The sequence below is a fragment of the Castor canadensis genome, chromosome X, assembly GCF_047511655.1.
Source record: "Castor canadensis chromosome X, mCasCan1.hap1v2, whole genome shotgun sequence".
Taxonomy (NCBI): domain Eukaryota; kingdom Metazoa; phylum Chordata; class Mammalia; order Rodentia; family Castoridae; genus Castor; species Castor canadensis.
In genome coordinates, this window is record NC_133405.1 from 78,403,090 (window position 1) to 78,424,827 (window position 21,738).

General features: G+C 38.3%; 1 protein-coding gene across 1 annotated transcript; it reads right to left on the reverse strand.

Annotated features, from left to right (window-relative positions):
- Nucleotides 1-2,759: 2,759 nt before the first annotated feature.
- Nucleotides 2,760-10,257, reverse strand: Cdx4 (caudal type homeobox 4). Its single transcript, XM_020152129.1, has 3 exons — nucleotides 9,756-10,257; nucleotides 4,076-4,221; nucleotides 2,760-2,966 (listed from the first exon to the last, which is right to left on the reverse strand). Exons 1-3 carry the CDS (start codon nucleotides 10,255-10,257, stop codon nucleotides 2,760-2,762), a joined length of 855 nt encoding a protein of 284 aa, XP_020007718.1.
- Between the last annotated feature and the right edge of the window lie 11,481 nt (nucleotides 10,258-21,738).

Consider the following 21,738-nt stretch of genomic DNA (forward strand, 5'->3'; position numbering starts at 1 on the left):
TATTTCTTAAGGGAACATTTATTTCTTATTATAAAACAACATAAATTTGGAAAATAATGAAAAGAATAAAATCCTCCACAACCTCATTTACCCTAAATGTACGGTATGTTGTCACTCCTGTCTCTTCTCCCATCAGGAAGAAATATTCCTTCTTGAAGCCTACTTCAAGTGCAGCTTTTGAGCTTTGGTCTTAGTCTTCTTTTGTGTACATACCTCTGACATATACCACCATAATCTAGCCATAAAACCTGAACCGGTGGATATATTTTTCTTAGGGCTCAGAGAAAGAATGAACATGTCTTCTTGGAGGAAATGGCTGCAATGCAATATGTAATTAAGAACAAAAGCTCCAGTTCTTGGTTTTGTTTGCATATTATAGAAAATCAAAATCTATAAAACAATGAAATGTCTCTTCTCTATGAAACATAGAGAACAGAACTAAAGAAATTCCAGGGTAAATTCAACTATTAGAGCCAAGAGTTTGTTTTTTGTGGGGTGGGCAGTAGGGATGAAGAAACTAAGCTCTGAGTGCTTATAGACAACTCCACCTTCCCTCCACTAGATTTGAAGAACTCATTCAATGCTCATTTTCTCTTCTTTTTTTCCTTTCATTTCCTTGCTTTTGCTTTTCTTTCAGTACAGGGGTTTGAATTCAGGGCTTTGTGCCTGTGAGGCAGGCACTCTGTCTCTTGAGCCATGCCTGCAGTCCTCAATGCTCATTTTCTATGTTTATTAACCCAGATGATCTGCCAATCAATGAGTATGCTATGTAGTTCACCCCAAATTTGTTCAAGACATGGTGTAGAGTAGAATGTGTGTTGTTCTGGGAGTTAAGATATCCAAGCATAGTACCTGGCACAGAGCAGGCACTAGTAAATAGTCATTAAATCAGTGGACCTGAGTTCTAGTCCTAGATTTTATCATTAACTTACTGCAAAGTCAGTAACTTTTTGAAGAGAAAAGGAAATTTAAATTAATCTATCCTAATTATCATCTCTCAATAAAAAGAAGTGAATTGATTTGCCAAAGACACTTAAGTTCTTTTACTCTCTACTTTCTTAAACTACACAATGGGGATAGCGATTCCTGTGTATCTCATAAAGGTACTGCGTCAAGTAATATAATAAGCATACATATAAGGCATTATTAAGATTGTTAATAGAAGCTCCAAATTCACTGACTGGAGAGTAAGAGAACTAGAAAATGAAGGTTGCTTTCCAAGGTGGTAATTAAACACTGATTGATGTTTGAGCAACTTCTATGGTATAATCAGATACCAAACGAATAGAGAGGAATCCTTTGAGTTTGAATCTATCACTAAAGACTAAGAAGATCACCCTATGTAGCTACAGTTTCTCATCAGCATCTGTCTTGCTATGTGTCTTAGGAAAGTGACGTGATTGCTCACACCTCACTGTCCTTATTAGTAAAATGGGACAATTGATACCATTTTCATAAATTTGTTGTGATTAATATATTCCCAAAAGGTAGGGTCAAAGATGGAAGGTTCTCCCTTAAATCTTTTCAGCACTAATGATGTATCCCCAGCAGCAGCCATGAAAAGTAAACCCTTTTTCTGAGATTTTCCTAAGGAGAGAGAAGATAAATTTCTTTTACTCAAAGACAGGTAATTGTGCTCAAAATTCTGATCTTCATAAGAACTTTGAAGATGCATCTTGAAAAGGAAAGTTGGGGTTTGATTTCTTCCTTTTTTAAAAAAACTTTCATCAACCTTTAAATCCTTTAAGCAACCTCAATTTAAAAATGACTCAGAGCCTAGCTTTTGGTCACTTTAATATGCAAACAGTATACTGGACCGACACCAAAAATTCTAGGCAGCCCTGCTCACTGCAGCACTTTCCCTGACCCAGATTGTGTGCTTGCCACCTGTAAACTGCAGCTCTTTGAGTTATGATGTAGTGACATAATATGATATGGGTAAACATAAACAGGTTGAAAGGTGATGGCAGGGATGGCTACGGAACAGTTCACTGTTCTTTGTGCTTAAGTAAATCTGACTGGCACTGCATTATAACAGAAATAGGAGTAGAAAGATAGAAGGGTAGGAAAGTTTATACTAGGAAAGTTTATACTATGTCTTAGAGATCTGCCTTGCTTATCACTCAACCAAGTTGGCCTGTATTGTTTTAGTCTGCTTTTATTATTTTAACAAGATTTGAAATTGACACTGCAGGTTGGAAGTTCTGAGATAAGGTAACTGATGACAGACAAGTATGATTGAGAAAGAAAATGGTTTTTTTATTTGCTGTTTTTATTAGCCAATGACAATGGATCAGAATCACCTCCTGATGATTTTTTAAAAAGTTGTCTTGTCATGAAAACTCTTCTCAGCTTTCAAATTATACACTTGAAAATGTATCTAGAGACAAATTTCTGCTTACTTTATTCCTACCCCCCCCCCAAATAGCATAAAAGAACACATTTAACATCAAATAATAAACACAAATGTGCTCCCTGGCAGAACTGAGTTTAATTCTGTTCACAAGCAAGTTTCTGAAATTATAGTTAATATAGCTTATAACTAAGCTTCCTGAGTAACTGACATATAACATGGGAGCGTTCTGTGAATAGTTTCTAAAATTAAGAGTCCTGTGAAATATCTCTAACCAATTGCATGTCCACTTGTTCAGAATACCGCTTGACAAGGAATTATACCCTGTGCCAACTCCCCTGCTGACATCTTAGTTACCAAAGAGACATTGCTAAAGGAAAGGCACTTCCCATTTCTCTTTGCCCTTTCATTCAGAGACTATGACCTGTTGTATCTCAATAGGCTGAAATCCACGCACAGTAGATGGAGTGGTGAAAAATGTGTTAGACAGTTCCCCAGGGCTGATGGAGCCAGAGTCACTTTGCACGGAGCCTCCACTGTTCTCAAACTGGGAGATTTTCTTTTTGATCATCTTTCTCTCCTTGGCTCTGCGATTCTGGAACCAGATTTTCACCTGAAACACAAAATGCTTTGTATTTAATGGCACAACATAATGAATGCAATTAACATAGTGATTACTGATATTGCAATGGGACTTTAGCATTTACAAAGCCTTGTCACTCCATTTGAGTCTCACAATGACCTTGTGAAGTATGCCCATTTAGCAAGTTTTTTTTTTTTTTAAAGCCAGGCTCAGAGAGGGAAAATATCTTGCAGAAAATGGAGATGAAGTTTAGGGCTACTGACTCTTAATACAGTGCTCTTTATGCTATACTTTATCTACTTCCTCTTTGCATCAGTCAAAATAAATACTGATAGAGTGAGAGATACTGAGGATGCTGTAAGAGGGAGGGATTTAAATAGTACAAGTGATTACAACCAGTCATTAAAAGAAACTTCCTAATAGTAAATGTTAATGAGACATAGAATTGAATGAACAAGGACCATGAGATACCGTTTCTCTCTTGTTGGAGATAAAGACCAGTGATGTTAATGTGCCTACACACATAGTTGAAATGTAAGCTTTTTGGAATAGGGCAATACGGTGATGGACTTTACCATTCCAGAAATCTGTGATTCTAGGATTACTCCTACACTTAAGTGAGAAATAACCAGGTAGTTATGTATTCTTAAAGTTTGAACAGCTGGAAATGTTGATCCCTGTAATTTAATCTACATTGAGTACCCAGGGTGAGTTAAATTTGAGTCAGGCATCATTCATTGGATTATGTAGACTTTAGAAGATTAAATTTCCTACCCAAAATAGCAGAAAAACTTGGTACAGGTTGTCAACTGAGCACATTGGTGTTTAGGTACTCTTACAGTTTGATGCTAGGAACCAGATAATTGCCATTGTTACCAAATCTCCACTTTGTACATTGTTTTTTGACTACTGGAGGAACCAGATCAAGGTTTTGACTTGATTGGTCCATTCAATAGTCAATAAATCCACTAACAAGTGAAACTAAGCTGGGAGTCCAGTAGGATGAATGTGCACTTTAGGAGAGCTTGGAGAATGTCTTGGTTCTCTGTTTCATTTTCACCCCCCACTTACAGACTTCCCCCAAATCTCAGTCTATTGAAATGACTATATGGGACATGTTGGGTGTATTTCTGGGATACCTGTCTCTCAGAAAGGCCCAGATTAACTGCCAACTCTGATTTTCTCCGGATGGTGATGTATCTATTGCAGTGAAATTCCTTTTCCAGCTCCAACCTTTGATGATCTGTGTAAACCACACGATACTTTTCTTTTGTCCTGGTTTTTCCTATTGGAGGAAAAAGCATTTTATTTAATCTTATTCTGTTCCTTTGAAGATTATTTTAGTTAAAGGAATCATAGCCACTTTTCCTATCCTTATTTATTACTTTAAAATACTAAGCAAATATATTTTTGAACCAAATATGTCATAAGTTCATTTGTCTATTAAATACATTTTTGTCTGTTGTTGAAATATCTATCATATAGATACAAAATTCATATCTTTATCTAGCTGGAAGTAGATATAGACACTCATCCATATATCTATCTACATCTTTCTATATATGAAGCCAATATCCTATGCATTAACATTTCTCCTAAAATGTTCAGTCAAATTACAATCACTCTAAATGCTTAAACATTTAACCCATGATTTTCATTTAGTTTCCACTGACAGCACATACCTTTGACTCCCAGTTCAGTGTGCTAAATATTATTCCTAGTTTAAACTTGTTGGGAAGTATAAAAGTGGTTCAAATATGGCAAACTATTCAGGGATTGACATCATATCTACATGTATGGTAGTACAGAATTTGATTTGGACAGTAATTCTAAAAGAAAATATTTATTGTCACTTAGTAGGTTCTATTTCAGAAGAGCCCTTATTACTTATCAGAAAAAATAGGTTCTTTTGGTAGTCTTAAGCCAATTTTTTTTTTCGCAAGTGGATATTGAATGGAAGGACAGAGTGTTGACTTAAGTAAAATAAAGTGAGTATTCCATGTCTTTTGAAAGGATATCCAAACATTTGCTTTGTGTTACAACATTTAACTAATTTCTCATGCCCTCCTGCAAATAGAGTTTTATTCCTCCTTTCAAATTTTCCTAAGGTGATTAAGAAGTTTCTCTTTCTTTTCAGTTTCTCTGACCCCTCCAGGATCTTCCTTCTTTTCTCTATGGCTTTTAGAAACTCCTTCTGATCTTTCCTGGTTGTTTTGATGTGAGGTTTTGGGGGGCGATCTGAAGGACAAAGACTTCTTTAAAGTGGCTCCCTAAACTCCATTGAGGTGTTAAGATGCAGCACAGGCCTAACAAAGGAGCTACATAGCATCAGATCCCATCCCGAACCCTCTTTACATTCAGGAACACCAACCAATTGGTTTGGAATTTACAAGCCCTAAACAAATGTCAGACACCCTTTCATCTCCAGGAAAGAAAAAAAAGGACCCAATGCAGAAACAAATTCTACTTGAGAAATCTATCTTATGATTAAACAAAATGGCTGAATAACTCATGGGCTAATGAACTAACACAATTTCCCCCCCCTTAAAAATGGAAATTGATTAGCTCAGTCAGTAAACTTGATCAAAGTTCCAAAATTTGAGTTGGCTTTCTAAATCCAAACAGAGATCTAGGAAACCAGGAGTCTGGCTTTGGGTGTGTTGCAAAGACAGAATATATATTTGGGGACAAAAAAGGAAACCTGAGGCTTAGTTTATTTTCAGAACCTCAAACCCTGGAATCAGGGAGATATTTCCTAAAATCCTTCCTAATCCCAAAGGGTCTGAGTGTTTAAATTCTAACTTGAGGCAGAGAGGTTAAAATTCAACTTCTGTGTGTCTGTGTTTTCTACTCTTTGATAATCAGTAAATATAACCAGACTTCAAGAACTCTGGAAAGGTTGGCGTCCTTCCCCACCCCCATTGGTCATAAATTCCCCTCTTGTAGTTTCTTCTGAGGACAATAAAGTCAAGACCAGGCCTCTTTATTTGCCATGAAAATCCTCACCCTTTCCGGCAATATAACCCCTGAAGAAAGGGGGGATGAGGAAGAGCCTGGGTGCATATCAAAGCCAAGCTAAGTGTTAAACAGGGTCTGTAGCCCCAATCTGACAGATAAGACCTAAAATCCCAAGAAGACATAGCTCAGGAGATACACTAACTGCACAGTTTACACAGAGAGATAAATTCAAATTTCCTGGTACTCCTCTTGTGTCCTCCTCTTCCAACTGCCTCTCCTTCCCCACCCCATTGCCTCTTCCCTTTAAATGACTGAAAGGGATTTGGACACTTTCTAGTAGAGAAAGTGTCACTAAGAGTTGTGACACTTGCTTTTATTGTTCAAGACATTCTCCTAGTCTAGAGACAATGACATTTCTGAGAGTGAGTTAATTTAGGAAAGGAATAAAGTTTAAGATTTATTAAAGAGGTACTTTCATCCCTCTGTAGTGGGAATTTCATAATACCCTCCCCAAAGACTTGGACAAAACTCCGTAGTTCAGTATGGATGGAGTCTTTCCTATCACCTAGGGGACACTGTCCTCACAGAGTTTGTAAACCAATGTCATCATATATGATGACTTATTGTCTGTCACCTTAAATGAATTTAAAATGGGGCTCATTGAAGAGATGTCTGAGAATGTACTGTTAGGCTGAAGCTCCCTCTCCAAACTTAGAGTTTTTATGATGGTGGCAGCAGAGGGAAAGTTGATAAAAACAAGTTTCTACAGTAGGGAGTACTGTGTAATTGACTTTTCATCTAATGGCAATTCGTCATTGCTTTTAGCTAAAAAGGGATCCAAATTAATTTTAAAAAGTTGTTCAGTGAAGTAATTAAAAGCAAAGAAGACAATGATAAGCCTCAATAATTATCAAACAATTCCGTTTATGAAGTGTCCTAATTAAATAAAGCCCTTGAAGCATGACTTCCTCAGTGTTGTTGAGTGACTTCATTCAGAGTCAATCAAAATTATTTCCTCTTCTCCCCCTTTTTCTTACTCCTAACAAGAAAGCCCCTCTCCAGTCCTGCTTAAGGATACCACCTATACTCATCCAGGGCCACAACTGTATAAAAGATTGAAAAAATAACTCCTTTTTCTAATGCGCTGAGTGTTTAAAATAAAAAAATGCATGAAAACATTTCCTACTGAAACTTTTCTGTAAGATTCCTTTTCACATAATCTTTAAAATAGATGTATATTGGAATAGATCATTTAGAGAACTAAGTAGAAATAAAAATCTTAAGTCACATAAAAGACAACCATTTATTCTGCACACCATTCCCCTTTTTCTCATTAGAAAATCAAATGCTATAATAACCACCCTGAAATGTTTTCTAGTTGCCTCCTAACATGTAAATTTTTCTTTCTTTAACTTGAGCCTATTTAAAACATTCTTCAGGAATGGAAAAAACTTTCATTGGATTACCTTAACTCAAGGAAGAGTTACTTGCATTTTGTTGCTTATCTATTTTCCTCTGGGCCATAAACCATATGTTATCTTACAACACTATGGGGTGAAGTGGAAAATGTAGGTGGATCTGACTCATTCATTCATTTAACAAATATTTGTTTAACACCTACTCTATGTGCTAAGCATATAAATGGGTACATTTTGGTCCTAAGTGTTCCAGCTTAATTTTTGTGGGGTTTAAAACTTGATGTTCATGATAAGGCCTCAGTGGTGGGCCCTTGAATCACCTCAAATTATGTGATACTTTGTGTGTGTGTGTGTGTGAAAGAGAGAGAGAGAGAGTGTGTGAGTGCACGCTGGTGTACTTTTATGCATTTTTCCAGAGGAAGGGCTATATTTTCATCATGTTCTTAAATTGTTGCTGAATATACATCTTGGGCTATAAGAATATTGCAAAAGGGTAATTTTCACTTTACAACATTAAAATGAGCCAGGTGGAGGTGGCTCCAGCCTATAATCCTAGCTACTTCAGAAGGCAGAGATCAGGAGGATCAAGATTCCGGGCCAGCCTTGGCAAATAGTTTGTGAGATCCTATCTCAAAATAACCAACACAAAAAGGGCTGATAGAGTGGCTCACGTAGTAGAGTGCCTGCTTAGCAAGCATGAGGCCCTGAGTTCAAACTCCACTACTAAACTTCTCCTAGCACAAGAATTATGGGGAGAGGCTCCAGCTAGTAAAAACAAATGCAAATGGAAGAATTTTAAGCTGAGAAAGATGTTAATTTTTTCCTCATAAACAGAAAATTCATGGCTTGACATAATTTTCTTATCTTGTCCTTTTTTCATTGTTCTCTATTCCAAACAACATACTCCTGATGTTTGTCTTCTAAAGTGTTTCAAAACATAACCCTGGACTGAGAGCAGGTACACTTCTGGTTTTTGTGTGTCTTTGTTGATTATCAGGTTTTAGTGAATGGATGTTAATTACAGTCCAGAGATTAGATATAATAACAGCTCTGGGAATGCCCCACCCTAACCTCATTTTCTATCTCACTTAGCCATCTGTCTTACTCATATTTTTTTTAATGCACTTTTACTCCCAAGCCCTTTAAGGCCAAGCACTCAATCTCTACTCACAATTTGCAAATGGAAGAATAATTCCCATAATTTGGGATTACCACCCTAGTAATGTCAACTGGAACTTCCTCCTCTTGGCTAAAAGTCCTCCTAACGGTAAAAGTTGGTACCTTCCCCTCCTCCTATCTTTGCTTTTGGAGGAGAGAAAACGCAAAACTGAACAGGAGCATAATCACTGTGGACAAACGCTATTGAAGTGTTTCCTCAATAGAGGGATGAAAGAGATAGAATTGAATTTTACTAATTTTCTCTAATGACAGGGAGCAAGGATTGGAATAAAATGTGATAAAAGAACAACCACAGCCGAAAACAAATATCTCCCCTCATTCTATCCAAGACTGAAGCAGATTTCCCACTTCCTCCGCCTCCAGCTCGCAGCGATTGCCCACTGTCTAGGTGGTTAGCGTTAGACTGGGATCAATGTGGCTTCCAGCGCGCTGTAGCTGTTGCAGACTTGCATTCAGCCGCTACGATTCCCCGACTGTCGTTTTCCGGAATGGCGATTAAGGCTTTAGTCTAATATTCGTGAGTGCCTGGTTGGTGGGAGGGTTGTTGTCTAGTATTCTATGCCAGATTTTAGTGCTGTAACCTTCTCATCTGTCTCAATGCTTGCATTGAGGGAAAAGAGCTTGGAAGAAGGCAAGTGGTATTGAGAACAACTTGCCTCTGCTAAATTGGGCAAAGAAAACTAGAGCTTCCTTGAGAGGTCTGGGTGACCAGGTTGCTTTGAGGTGGGAACCTTAGTAGCTAAACTGGACGGTCTGTTGCCAGCCAAACACCATGAACCTAAACTGAGCATCACCAGCTTTTGGAGGGTGCTGCCCAAACAGGATGGTGAAAGATTTGGAAATACATCAGACATCAGTGCTTGAACGTGGGGGAACCACATTGGGACATCATAACTGTGCTCTTACCGCGTCCACCCATTGAGCTTTTCTGTGCATCTTTTTTCCCATCTGGGCAACTGCAGGATTGGATCCTGATCTTTCTAACTCATCATGCCAGCTTTCCCTGCGCTTACTTCCTTGCCTAATCAGGGAATGGGGAAAAACAACCCCCTAGGGGAGTTTTAGTCCAGAGCGCCGCTTTTAGGGAGCTTTGAGCCCAGGCATATGCGGGGGAGGTATTAATGGGCCAGCCAGCTACGTAGGAGTCTCCTCAGCTAAATTCTCCCTCCCAAGAGAGGCCTGAGAAGTAGGAGGGCAGGCAGACCAAGAGTAGAGAATAAGTGAAGGAAGGAAAACTATGTGGGCATTGGAATTGATTACTCACCGGTCACCTGCACGTTCTTGCGCATCCATGCATAGGGGCTGTGGCGGCTTCTGCTGGGAGAACTGGCATCAGCGGTGCCCGAGTCGATGGTCACCAATGACCCGATGGCGGAGGCTGGCAGGTTACCGCTGCTGCTTCCGCCGCTGGTGAGGCCCAGGTTGCTGTAGTCAGGCGAGCCGAATGCTGCGGGACTCGAGGTCATATCGTTCATGGGAGCTGTGCCCATTGTACTGGACGGCCCAGGGTACACACTCCAGTCTTCCCGTGGGGGACTGTAGGGTGAGCTCCAGGCTCCCAGGGATGGACCGTGATGATCCATGCTGGGCATATGAGGATACCCCATGTAGTGTGGGTAAGCCGAGGCTGCAGCGAAGTTGGAGGCTGGCAGTGGACTCCCACCGTTTCCAGAGCTGCCCACCCCCGGGTTGCTGCCTCCTCCCGGGTTCCTGAGAGTGCCCGGGTACATGCCCGCTTCTTTCTCCAAAAGGCAGCTTCCGTACATGGTGGCTTGGTTAGAAAGAAGGAGCTCTTTAAGCCATCCTGAGGTCCCTGTAAGGCCCCAGCCCGACTTTGAGAAGCAATAGAGAATCAATCGGTCAGTATGTATCTGTGCCACAAGCTCCTCTGTGCGCATCTACTCCATCCCAGTTTGTCACCCTGAGGGTTTTCAGGTGACTAGTAGCCCGGTATGGATCGGCCACCAATGGCTGGGCTGACGTCAAGGGGCTTCGGGCTTTTACATAGCATTTGCATTCAAATGAAGAGTCATTTCACTTTCACAGGAACTTGTTCACTCTCTAGCCCTCTCCCGTCGCTCCCGGGCCTTTCTGTCTCATCTTTCTTGATTCCATCCATCTGGTCCCAATAGCACCAGTTTTGAGCTTTTGGAGGCAGGAGTTGCGCCAGAGGTTTCCGACCAGTTCCCTGCAAAGTGAGATGGAGACGTGCAGAAACAAGGCAAAGTCCTGCTCTCTGGGATTCAGCCCGCTCCCTTTTACCGATCTTCCAGAGCCCATCCTGTATCCACAGTCTCCCCTCTGCCCACACTTCCTGGTAGGGATTTCCACTGGGCACTGGCCCAGGATGCCACTTAAAAGGATATCCCCTTCTCCTTCTTATTCCCTCCTCTAGGAAGCGAGCTTTGTGTCCTAGAGCAGATATTCGTTTCACAACTATATACTGAGTATCTACTGTGTGCCAGGAACTGGTGATACCACAGTGAACAAGAGACAAAAATTTCTACTTTGCCTTCCTAAACTTACATTTCAGTGGATGGCAAGCTGAATCAATTTAGTGTTTAACAATTATGAACAAATTAAAGAACAATGAAGAGTGTATGGTATAAAAAAGATATATGGAGAGAGAGAGAAGAGTAAATCACGTGAACAGTCTTCACATTAATCTACTATTCTCAAGTATGTCTTTCTGCCAAGTATGACTTCTGCCCCAAAACTACAACCTAAAATCCATGGCAGTTGCAACAGACTTGAAATTTCCTTTGAATAGTTTCAGTTGAAAAAGAGCTGGGTTTGCCAGTAGATGCAAAGGAACCCAATATCTTGCCTCTGGAAACCAGATCACCTTCTATGTTCCTTCTGTCCACTCTCTCCCCTCCAAACCTAACACAGCTTTAATTCAGGGTATCACCTTCTTAGGGAATGTGCTTCTCCACAGGGTCTCACCCAGGCCAACACTTCCATTTAGTTAATCCCTCTCTGACTTTGGGAAAGTCATTTGACCTTTGAGTTTTATATTCCTCCCCCCTTTTGTGATGCCTTGCAGGGCTTTGCACATACTAGGCAAATGCTTTACCACTGAGCCACATCCCCAGGCCCTTTTCCCTTTTGAAAAATAGAAATCCTAAAAGCATATACACTACAAGGCAGGATTTATTGATATAATGCATACACGCTGCTTAACTTAATGCTTGGCACAGTGTGGGGTCACTATGTCTGTTTACTCAACGAGTACTAGGTGCTGTTCTGTGCATGGAGACATCTGTAGTGACACACAAAGGTTCTGAACTTATTAGCTTATATTTGGGGAGACACATTAATAAGTATTTGAATTTTATGGTGTGTTAGACAGTAATACATGCTATGAAGAAAAATAAATAGAAAGATGATTGGGAATGGTGGGGAGGGGCTAAAATTTTAAATGTGGTCTAAGAGAAAGTCACTGAGAAATGACATTAAGTAAATTGAGAGTTGATGGAGAGAGCAATAAGGGGAGAGGATACAGAGGGAACAAGTGAAAAAAGAATGTCTTCTACTGGAGAAACAGTAAGGAACAGAGTGTAGTTAACAAGTAGATATGGTCCAAATGCTAAGCTGGAGTAGGACATGGTAGGTTTTGCTCTAAATGAGGTAAAGAGACCTTGTAGGGTTTTGAGCAGATGAGTGACATGGTCATTAGACTAAGAATAGACTGTAAGCTGGTGGAATGGCTCAAGTGGTAGAGCACCTGCCTAGCAAGTGTGAAGCCCTGAGTTCAAACCTCAGTACTGAAAAATAAAAGACTGTAAGCAGGCACAATAAAATAAGGAAGATCAATTAAAAGGCTATTGCAATTAGGTGAATGGCAGGGCAAGTGGAGAGAAGTGGTTGGATTCTTTATATATTTTGAAGCCTGTTTCATGGAAGGAGAAGAAAAATAAGTAATTGGTCAACAAAGACTAAAGCCATGTGAGCCTTAGGCTGGGGGAAGAGACAAAGGGATAGGAGAGTAACATACTTATGGGGACTCTTTACACATGATCTCATTTAATCTTCACAACAGTCTCACAAATTATTTATTATCATTCCTATTTTAGAGATGAAGAGCCTGAGGCTCAGAGAGGTGGCATGACTACTTAAGTGTACACAGCTGGTGTGTGGTAAAGTTAGCTTCCAATTCTAGGCTACTCGACTGCGAAGTGTGTGTTCTTAAAGCAGTACCAGGTTAGTTGTACAATGTCATAGCTTAGGTCTAGGGGCTTGACCTCTATTTTCTTTCTCTGTTCAGAATCTCAGGCCTGGCAGTCAAGACTTTTCACAACATAAACTCAGTAACCTTTGAGTTATTCTCTTTCACTTCTATCTGGAGGCAAATTGGAACACCTGGAAAAGTGTCAGGATAGAGGCACATGGAGGACCTTTAGAAGTTATCAAGCCCAATAATTATCATTTTACACATGAGGAGACTGAGGACTTGAGAGGGGAAAGTAATTTTTAAGGGGGTGAATAATGGACTGTGATTCAAACTCAGGTTTGGCTACCAGATCAGCATTCTTTCCACTAAATATGTATATAATATTTAATTAATATACAATTCTTTCTGCCCAGACTGGAGAGGAAAAAAAAAGCCAGTCAAATTTCCCCTGTTCTACAAGACTCGGCTCCCTAAAGCCTCTTGTGGTGATGCTCCTCTCAGAACATACTCTTCCCTCTTGTACCAACTGCTCTCCCTAAATAACTAAGTGACATTATTTGGTTTGCCTTAGAGTTAGTTATCTCAATCTTTTTGGATTTGAGTACCTTGAAGGGGAATGGGGAGGTGTGTTTGAGCCCAGCAGAATGGAGTGCCCTTGCACATGGTAGGGTCTTGGGAAATATTTATACAAGGTCAATAAATGACCTTGGAACTGTGGATTGGAAAAAAGCCAGTAAGATCATTGCCCAGTGCTTGGCAGAAACTGGCTTCAGTATTTCTAGGGGTGTGTGTGTGTGTGTGTGTGTGTGTACGCATCTGCGCAGTATGTGCATTGGCTGGGATGGGTGGGGCAGGGAGTCTCGTTTATTTGACTGGAACTTTTGATTTCTTAACCTGGAGATTAACCAGACAGGCAGCATTACTGTAGTGATCTCAGTGCCACTAGGAAGTGACCTCTAGTTTTTCTGAAACTGAGTCAAGTGGGGCTTCAGACTCTGTGAAGACCCTTACTGACCAGGTTAATTGTAAGACTGAGGGAGATAATGAATATGAAATTGCTTTGTAAAAAAAAATGCAGTCTACCTACTTAGGACTGTGGGGATCTGGGTAAACTTTTTCCTTATCAGCCTTAATGCTTGGGAGAATTTCACTGCTTGATAAATATTTTCTAAGACTGATTGACCTCAGTGCTATCAGAGTAGCCCAGGGTTACTCTCCTTCTTATTACACCCCTCTCTAACTCCCTATTCCACCTTCCTGGACCACATTCAGGCCTGGATTGACTATCTGCTAGGTGACAGGAAGAGGAGAATAAGGTTTCTTTGTAATGTGGAGCTTGGTTCTGTCAATCATTGGGCTCTCCTACTTCTGGGAGGGAGAAGAAGAATGCAGAACTTAAATCCTTTACTGATAAGGCAATGGAGGCTGAGAACAGGGCAGGAACTTACTTGAGGCACACACTTGTAGGTGATCTGAGTAACTGGGATTTAAACCCAAGCATAATTGACTGTGAACCTCTATAAGGCACTCCAATTCTTTCAGCCTCAGTTTTCAATATGAAAAATGGGACCAACGACAGAAACCATTCTATAGGGATGTTGGGAGGACTCATTATACCAGCAGTGTGCTCAAAAAATGATCATTATTACTGTCATATCCAGAGTGGTTGAGACTCTACAAGGCACAGGCTTACTAAGCCCCCGTGGTCCACATCCATGCATGGAAGGTGTGTACTGATTGGAGTGAAGACCTAGAGCAGTTTGAATATCTCTTCCTGTTGACTCCTCACTAAAGCTTTGCACTCCAGGTTCTGAACACAGACAACATTTACCCCTCCTCTACCCTGAGTTTCTTGGCGCCTTGGTGATGTCGGTGCTTGGGTCTCTGGTAGGGCAGGAGCCTCATGCCATTTTTGCTCATCTTCATCATCTAGAGTTTCCAGGGCAGGAAACTCTGTAGCATGAGCACCTCTAGGTTTTGGTCAAAGTGAAACCAAGGTGTGTTTTTGAGAAAGATTGCGGTTTCTTGTGGGAATTTGAGTAGTTAGGACAAGTACCCAACAGAATGGTAGAGGAATGTGGCTCTATACTTACCCTGGCCCCAGGACCATTCTATCCAGATCCGGATTAGAACAATAAGAGAAATGAGGAAGGTCCAGGGCTAGATGAAAGCCAAATGATAACATAGTGAAGAAATAGGCTTCTCAGACACCCAAGGAGCCAAGGATGGCTTAACTTTGGGAATGAAAAATTGTGTATGAGGAGGCAAGTGGGGACCAGTGCCTAATGTCAAGATATCAGACATAGGAGAGAATGTACAAGGGAGGGTTTTTGTAGAAGAGAGAAGGAGGGGAGGAAGAAAGCAGAAAGGCCAACCAAAATTGGAAGACATTGCAATCCCAGCATTCTAGGCATGGTAGGGAAATCTTAAACGCTAATCTGAGAGCATAAAAGAGGTTGATTCTCTAAAAGAAGAGGAGAAATGCAGGTCTTGGCTGTCTGCTTGGAGGAAGAGAACCAGAAGCTCAGTTCACAGAGCATGTATTCCAAGCTAGAACCTGTGCTGTGTACTTGCTGGTGCAAACTTCCATCTTCCACCTGCCTCACTACAATGAAATGAATAAGATGGTTTTATAAGCCTTATTTTTCAGGGGGTGGAGGGTAGGGAGTGGGTTACAGAGGCTCAATGAAGTCTAGTAACTGGCCTAAGGCAAAAATCCAATAAATAGAAGCTGTAAATCACTCTCCAGGACCTGGGGGTCAGGACTTGGAAAATACTAGCTTAGCTGTTATGCCCACATTCACTGGATACAGAATAAAAGAGAAAATTTGCAAGACTATAATGGGTGGGATTTAATTAGTTTTGAAAAACATTACCATCCTGAGGGCCAGAAAACACTGGATTGGGTTATGAAATTAATACGAAGATCCTCCTCCAATAGGACTACTTCCTCCATTATCGATATCCCACACTATAATTGGTACATTTATTAGGATCCTTATCACTCAAAGTCAATAGTTTACATCAGGTTTCTCTGTTAACGTTGTATAGTCTATGGTTGTTAACAAATATATGATACATATCCATTGTAGAGTGTCATATAGAATAGTTTCACCGCCCTAAAATTTCTCCATTCTTTGCCTGTTTATTTCTCTTTCCCCCTAACCCCTGGCAACCACTGATCTTTTTACTACCTCTACAGTTCAGTTTTTTCCAGAATGCCATATAGTTGGAATTATATAGTCTGTAGCCTTTTAAAATTTACTTCTTTCACTTAGTAATACATATGTAAGTTTCCTCCATGTCTTTCATGGCTTAATATCTTGTTTCTTTTTAGCACTGGATAATAACCCATTGTCTGAATGTACTGTGGTTTATTTATCCATTCACACACTGAAGGACATCTTGGTTGCTTCCAAGTTTGGGCAGTAATGAATAAAGCTATATAAACACCCATGTGAAGGTTTTGTGTGAACATAAGTTTACATTTGGGTAAATACCAAGGATCATGACTGCTGGATTATATGGCAACAGTATATTTAGTTTTGTATCAACCTGGCAAACCATCTTCCCAAGTGGCTGTACTATTTTTCATTCCCTCTAGGAATGAATGAGCATTCCTGTTGCTGCACCACCTCATCAGCAGTTGATGTTGTCATGTTCTGGAGTTTGGCCATTGTAGGGGTGGATAGTAGTATCTCATTGTTGTTTTAGTTTGTAATTCCCTAATAATGTATGATGTTAAACATCTTTTCATATGCTTTTTGCCATCTATATATCTTTTTTTCAGTGAGGTGTTTGTTTGTTCAGTGTTTTTGTTCATTTTATTAAGAGGTCATTTTATGTTTTTGATAATAATCTTTTATCAGATGTCTTTTTTCCAGTTTTTTTCTCAGTCTGTGGCTTGTCTTCTCATTCTCTTGACACCATCTTCTATAGAGCAGAAGTTTTAAATTTTAACGAACTTCAGCTTATCAATTATTCCTCTCATCTATCATGCTTTTGGTGTTGTATCTAAATAGTCACTGCAGTTACCAAAGATTATCTAAGTTTCCCCCTATGTTATTTTTAGGAGTTTTACACTTTACATTTAGATGTATAATCCTTTTGAGTTAATTTTTGTAAAGGGTATAAGGTCTGAGTCTAGGTTCATTTTTGTTTTGCATGTGGATGTCCAGTTGTTTGAGCATCATTTGTTGAAAGACCATCTTTATTCTGTTGTGTGCTCTTTTCTCAACGATCAGGTGACCATATTTATGTGGGTGTGTTTCTGGGATGTCTGTTTGGTTCCGTTGACTTATTATCTTGTCAATACTAGTCTGCCTTGATTATTGTAGCTTCATAATAAGTCTTGATGTTAGCTACTGTCAGTCCTCCAACTTTGTTTTCCTACTTCAATATAGATGCTCCTTGTGATGGTTAATCTTCACTGTCAATTTGACTACATTGAGAGATACCTAAGGGATTAGTTTTACACAACTATGGATATGTCTGTGATGGTGTTTCCAAGATAATTTGATCATGAGGGCTCTAATCTAATGAACAGATGTATCCCTTGATGGGTTCATAATATGATGTCATTATTGGGAGGTGGTAAAAAACAGGACACGAGGCCTAGTTGAAGGAAGTAGGTCACTGAGGGCATGGTCTAAGAGGCTAATTTTTGCCCTGGCTTCTTTCTATATTCCTTTTTCTTTCTCTGCTTCCTGGTCACCATGATGTGAACTGCTATGCTCTACCATGCCCTCCTCAACAAGAACTGAACCCTCTGAAACTGTGAGCCAAAATAAAGAATTCCTCCCTTAAGTTGTTTCTCTCATGTTTGGACACATTGACAACAAAAGTAGTGAATATATTCCTTAATCATAGGGTTACATCCTAATAAACCCAACATAAGTTGAAAGCACTTAAACTACTGAATATCATAGCTTACTCTAGACTCCCTAAGATCTACTGAAAACTCTTAATTCTAGCCTATATTTGGGCAAAAATAATCTAACAAAAAGACAGTTTTATAATGAAATGCTGAATTGTTCATGCAATTTATAGAAAAGATCAAAATTCAAAACTTGAACTATCATTTCTACTGAATGTGTGTCAATTTTGCATCATTGCATGTTAAAAAAATCATAAGTCAAATTATTGTAAATCAGGGACTTGTCTGAACTGACTTGCTTATTTTGGATCTTTGTGTCTACACATAAACTTTAGAATCAATTTGTCTATGTCCACAAAGATATTTTGATTGAGATTACATTGACTCTGTAGATCAATATAGGAATATTTCCCCATCTATTTATTTCTTTGATTTTGTTCAGAGGTTTTCAGTTTTTCTCATACATATTTTGTACATATTTTGTTTGATTTATATGCAAGTATTTCACTTTTTGTGCTAATTTATATGGTAATATGTTTTTATTTCTAAATCCACTTGTTCCTTATTGGTATGTAGGAGAAAGTGAATGACTTTTTAAAATATTAAACTTATATTCTGATTATTAGTTCCAGAAGTTTTTTGTATTTTTTTGATTTTGTACATATACAACCATGTCATACGAAACTAAAAATGGTTTTATTCCTTCCTTCTAAATTTGTATAACATTATTTCCTTTTCTTACCTTATTTCATTAGCCAGGACTTCTAGTACAATGTTGAAAAGCAGTGGATGAAAGGAATATCCATGCCTTCTTCCTAATACTAGCAGGAAAGTTTCAGAGTTTTTCACTATTAATTGTGATCTTAACTTCAGGGTTTTTGTAGATGTTATTTATCAAATTCAGGAAATTTCCATCTGTTCCTAGTTTCCTGAGAGATTTTTTTCATGAATGTATGTTGGAGTTTGTTAAGTGTTTTTTCTGCATTGATTAACATGATCATGTAACTTTATTCTTTACTTTGTTTATGTAATGGATTACATTAATTAATTTTGTCCACTGAAACATTCCTTCAAACCTGGGATAAATCCCAACTGCTTGTGGTGTATAATTCTTTTGTATGTACTTGGATTTGACTTGGTAATATTTTGTTGAGAGTACATGCATCTATGTTCATAAGATATATTTTTTCTATAGTTTTCTTATAATGTCTTTATCTGATTTTGATATTAAGGTATTGATGGCCTCATAGAATGAGTTAGTAGATAGTCTCTCCACTTCTATCTTCTAGAATAGATTACAGAAATTGGTATAATTTCATTCTTAAGTGCTAAGATTTATATTTCATCTTAAAGGTACCATTCATCAGTGAACCAATCTGGTACTGGTGTTTTCTGTTTTGGAAAGCTATTAATTATTGATTCAATGTCTTTCATAGGTAGAGGTCTATTCAGATTGTGTATTCTTCTTGTATGGATTCCAAACGGAATTCTAGCAATTGCATTCATTTTATCATGGTTATAAAATTTGTGGGCATATATTTGTTCATAATATTTATTTTTTATCTTTTTAATGCCCAAGTGATCTTTAATGTTGTCCCCTGTTTCATTTCTATTAGCAACTGCGTCTTCTGTCTTTTTTTCCTTAGTTGGCCTGGATTGAAGATTTTATTGATTGTTTCAAAGAATTAACCTTGTTTTTTTAATTTTCTCTATTTTCCTGATTTCAATTGCACTGATATTTTTGCTCTAATTCTTATTAATTTTCTTCTGCTTCCTTTGGATTTAAGTTGCTCTTGTTTTTTTCTAGTTCTTTAATGTGAAAGTTTAAGTTATTGATTTTCAATATTCTTTTCTAAATATGTGTTTAATACTATAATATTCCTTCTAAGCACTGATTTTACTACATCCCACAAGTTCTGATAAATTTTATTTTTATTTTCATTTAGTTAGAAAGATTTAAAAATTTACCTTGAGATTTTTTTTCTTTGACTCATGTGTTATTTAGAAGTGTAATCTCCAAGTGTTTGGGAATTGTGTAGCTATATTTCTGCTATTGGTTTATAATTTAACCCAGCTGTGTTGAGAACAGACATTGTTTGATCTGTATTCTTTGTTCTTCATTTTTTTTTCTGGTGCTGGAGATCAAATCCAGGAGGTTGTATATGCTAGGCACATGTTCTACTAAGCTCCATCCCCAATCCCTAATTTTAAGGTGTTTTTATAGCTCAGAAAGTGGTACATTTAGTGAATTTTCTATATGAGCTTCAGAAGGATTTGTATTATGCTGTTTTTGGAAAAAGTTTATAGATGTAAAATTTAAAAGTTGACTGATGGTATTATTGATTTAAACTATCTCCTCACTGACTTTTGGCCCGCTGGATCTGTCCATTTCTGATAGAGGGGCAGTAATGTCTAAAACTCTAACAGTGAATTCATTGTAATTCTCTCAGGTTTTCCCCCATGAATTAAACAAATTGTTTCTGAGACAGACTCTTACTATGTTGACCAGGCTGGTCTCAAATTCTTGGGCTCATGTAATCTTCCCACTTCAGGCTGTCAGTAGCTGAGACTACTGGCATGGGCCACCATTCCCAGCTCTTGTCTCATATATTTTGATGCTCTGTTTTTAGGTGCATACACATTAAGCAATGTTATTTCTTGTTGAAATATCAACTTTCTTGTAATTATGTAATTCTTTGTCTGTGATATTTTTCCTTGCTCTAAAGTCTACTCTTTCTGAAATTAATGTAACTACTTCAGCTTTCTTTTAGTGTTTTCATGTCATATTTTAAAAATTAAATCTGAATATCTATCTTTTAATTGGTGTATTTAGACCATAGACATGGTTTAAATTAATTATTAAAACAGTTGGGTCAATGTAGAACATATTTGTTATATTTTCTATATGTTGTTCTTATTCTTTGTCCTTGTTTTTGTCTTCTACACTGCTGTGGTCTGAATATTTGTACCCTCTCCCCCAGTTCTTATGTTGAAATTTCCCAGGGTGATGGTGTTAGGATGGTATTATGGTGGGGACATTGGGAAATGATGAAATAATGTGAACTCTGTTCCCATGAGTGGAATTAGTGCCCTTAACAAAGAGGCCTGAGGAAGTTTTTTTATCTTGTTGATCATAACACAAAAGCACCATGTATGAGGGGGAAGGCCTCACCAAATACAGAATTGGTGAGTACCTTGATCCTGAACTTTTCAGCCTCCAACAATTTATTTAAGCAATAAATTTCTGTTGTTTATAAATCATCCAGTCTAAGATATTTTGTTATGGTAGTTTTAACAGAGTGAGACACAGACTTTTCCTGTCATTTGTGGTTTTAGTTGAGCTTTTTGTATAATTCTATTTTCTCTCCTTTCTTTGCATATTGATTATACTTTTTAAAGTTGTGACCTAAGAGTTGGTAATATATATTTACAGCTAATCCAAATGTGTTGTCATATAATACTGTACAGTTTCACAAATATTCAACTCCATTATAATAACATAATACTCACTATTCTTTACTCCTAAACCTTGTATCGTAGCTGTCATTCATTTCACTTATGCTCAGACATATGCATACATGACCAAATACATTGTTGTGATTGCTATTTTGAACATACTATTAAATCAATTAAGAATAAGTAAAATGAAGGTTTTAATTTTACCTTCATTTATTCCTTTTCTCATGGTTTTCCTTTATATAAAGTTTCTGACCTATATTGTTTTCCTCTTTCCAAAGAACTCCTTTTTAACATTTCTTTTTTTCTTTGTTCTGAGATAGGCTCTCACTATGTTGCTTAGCCTCTCCTTGAACTTACTGGGTAGCCCACTCTGGCCTTAAACTAGTGATGCTCCTGCCTCTGCCTTCTAAGTTCTGAGATTGCAGGTATGAACCAAAACACCCCACTCTCCTTTTAATATTTCTTATGGGGCAGGTTTACTGGCGACAAATTTCCTCAATTTTTGTTTGTCTGAGAAAGTCTTTATTTTTCCTTTACTTTTAAGAATACTTTCCCAGCATACTGAATTCTAAGTTGGTGTTTTCTTTTTATCTCAGCACTTTATATATTTCACCTTACTTTTTGTTTGCTTGAATTGTTTCTGAGTAGATGTAGTTATTATTGTTATTCCTCTATAAGTAAGCTGTTTTACCCCTGGTTTTCTTCATGATTTTTTTCTTTATCTTTGATTTTCTGTGA

Excerpts from the sequence above, each read along its gene's own strand:
- Cdx4 (XM_020152129.1), bottom strand. The coding sequence starts at position 10,257 with ATGTACGGAAGCTGCCTTTTGGAGAAAGAAGCGGGCATGTACCCGGGC. Across the intron at positions 4,222-9,755 it reads CAAGAACGTGCAGGTGACCG|GAAAAACCAGGACAAAAGAA; the intron begins GTGAGTAATCAA and ends TTCCTCCAATAG. Across the intron at positions 2,967-4,075 it reads TGGGCCTTTCTGAGAGACAG|GTGAAAATCTGGTTCCAGAA; the intron begins GTATCCCAGAAA and ends TTTGTGTTTCAG.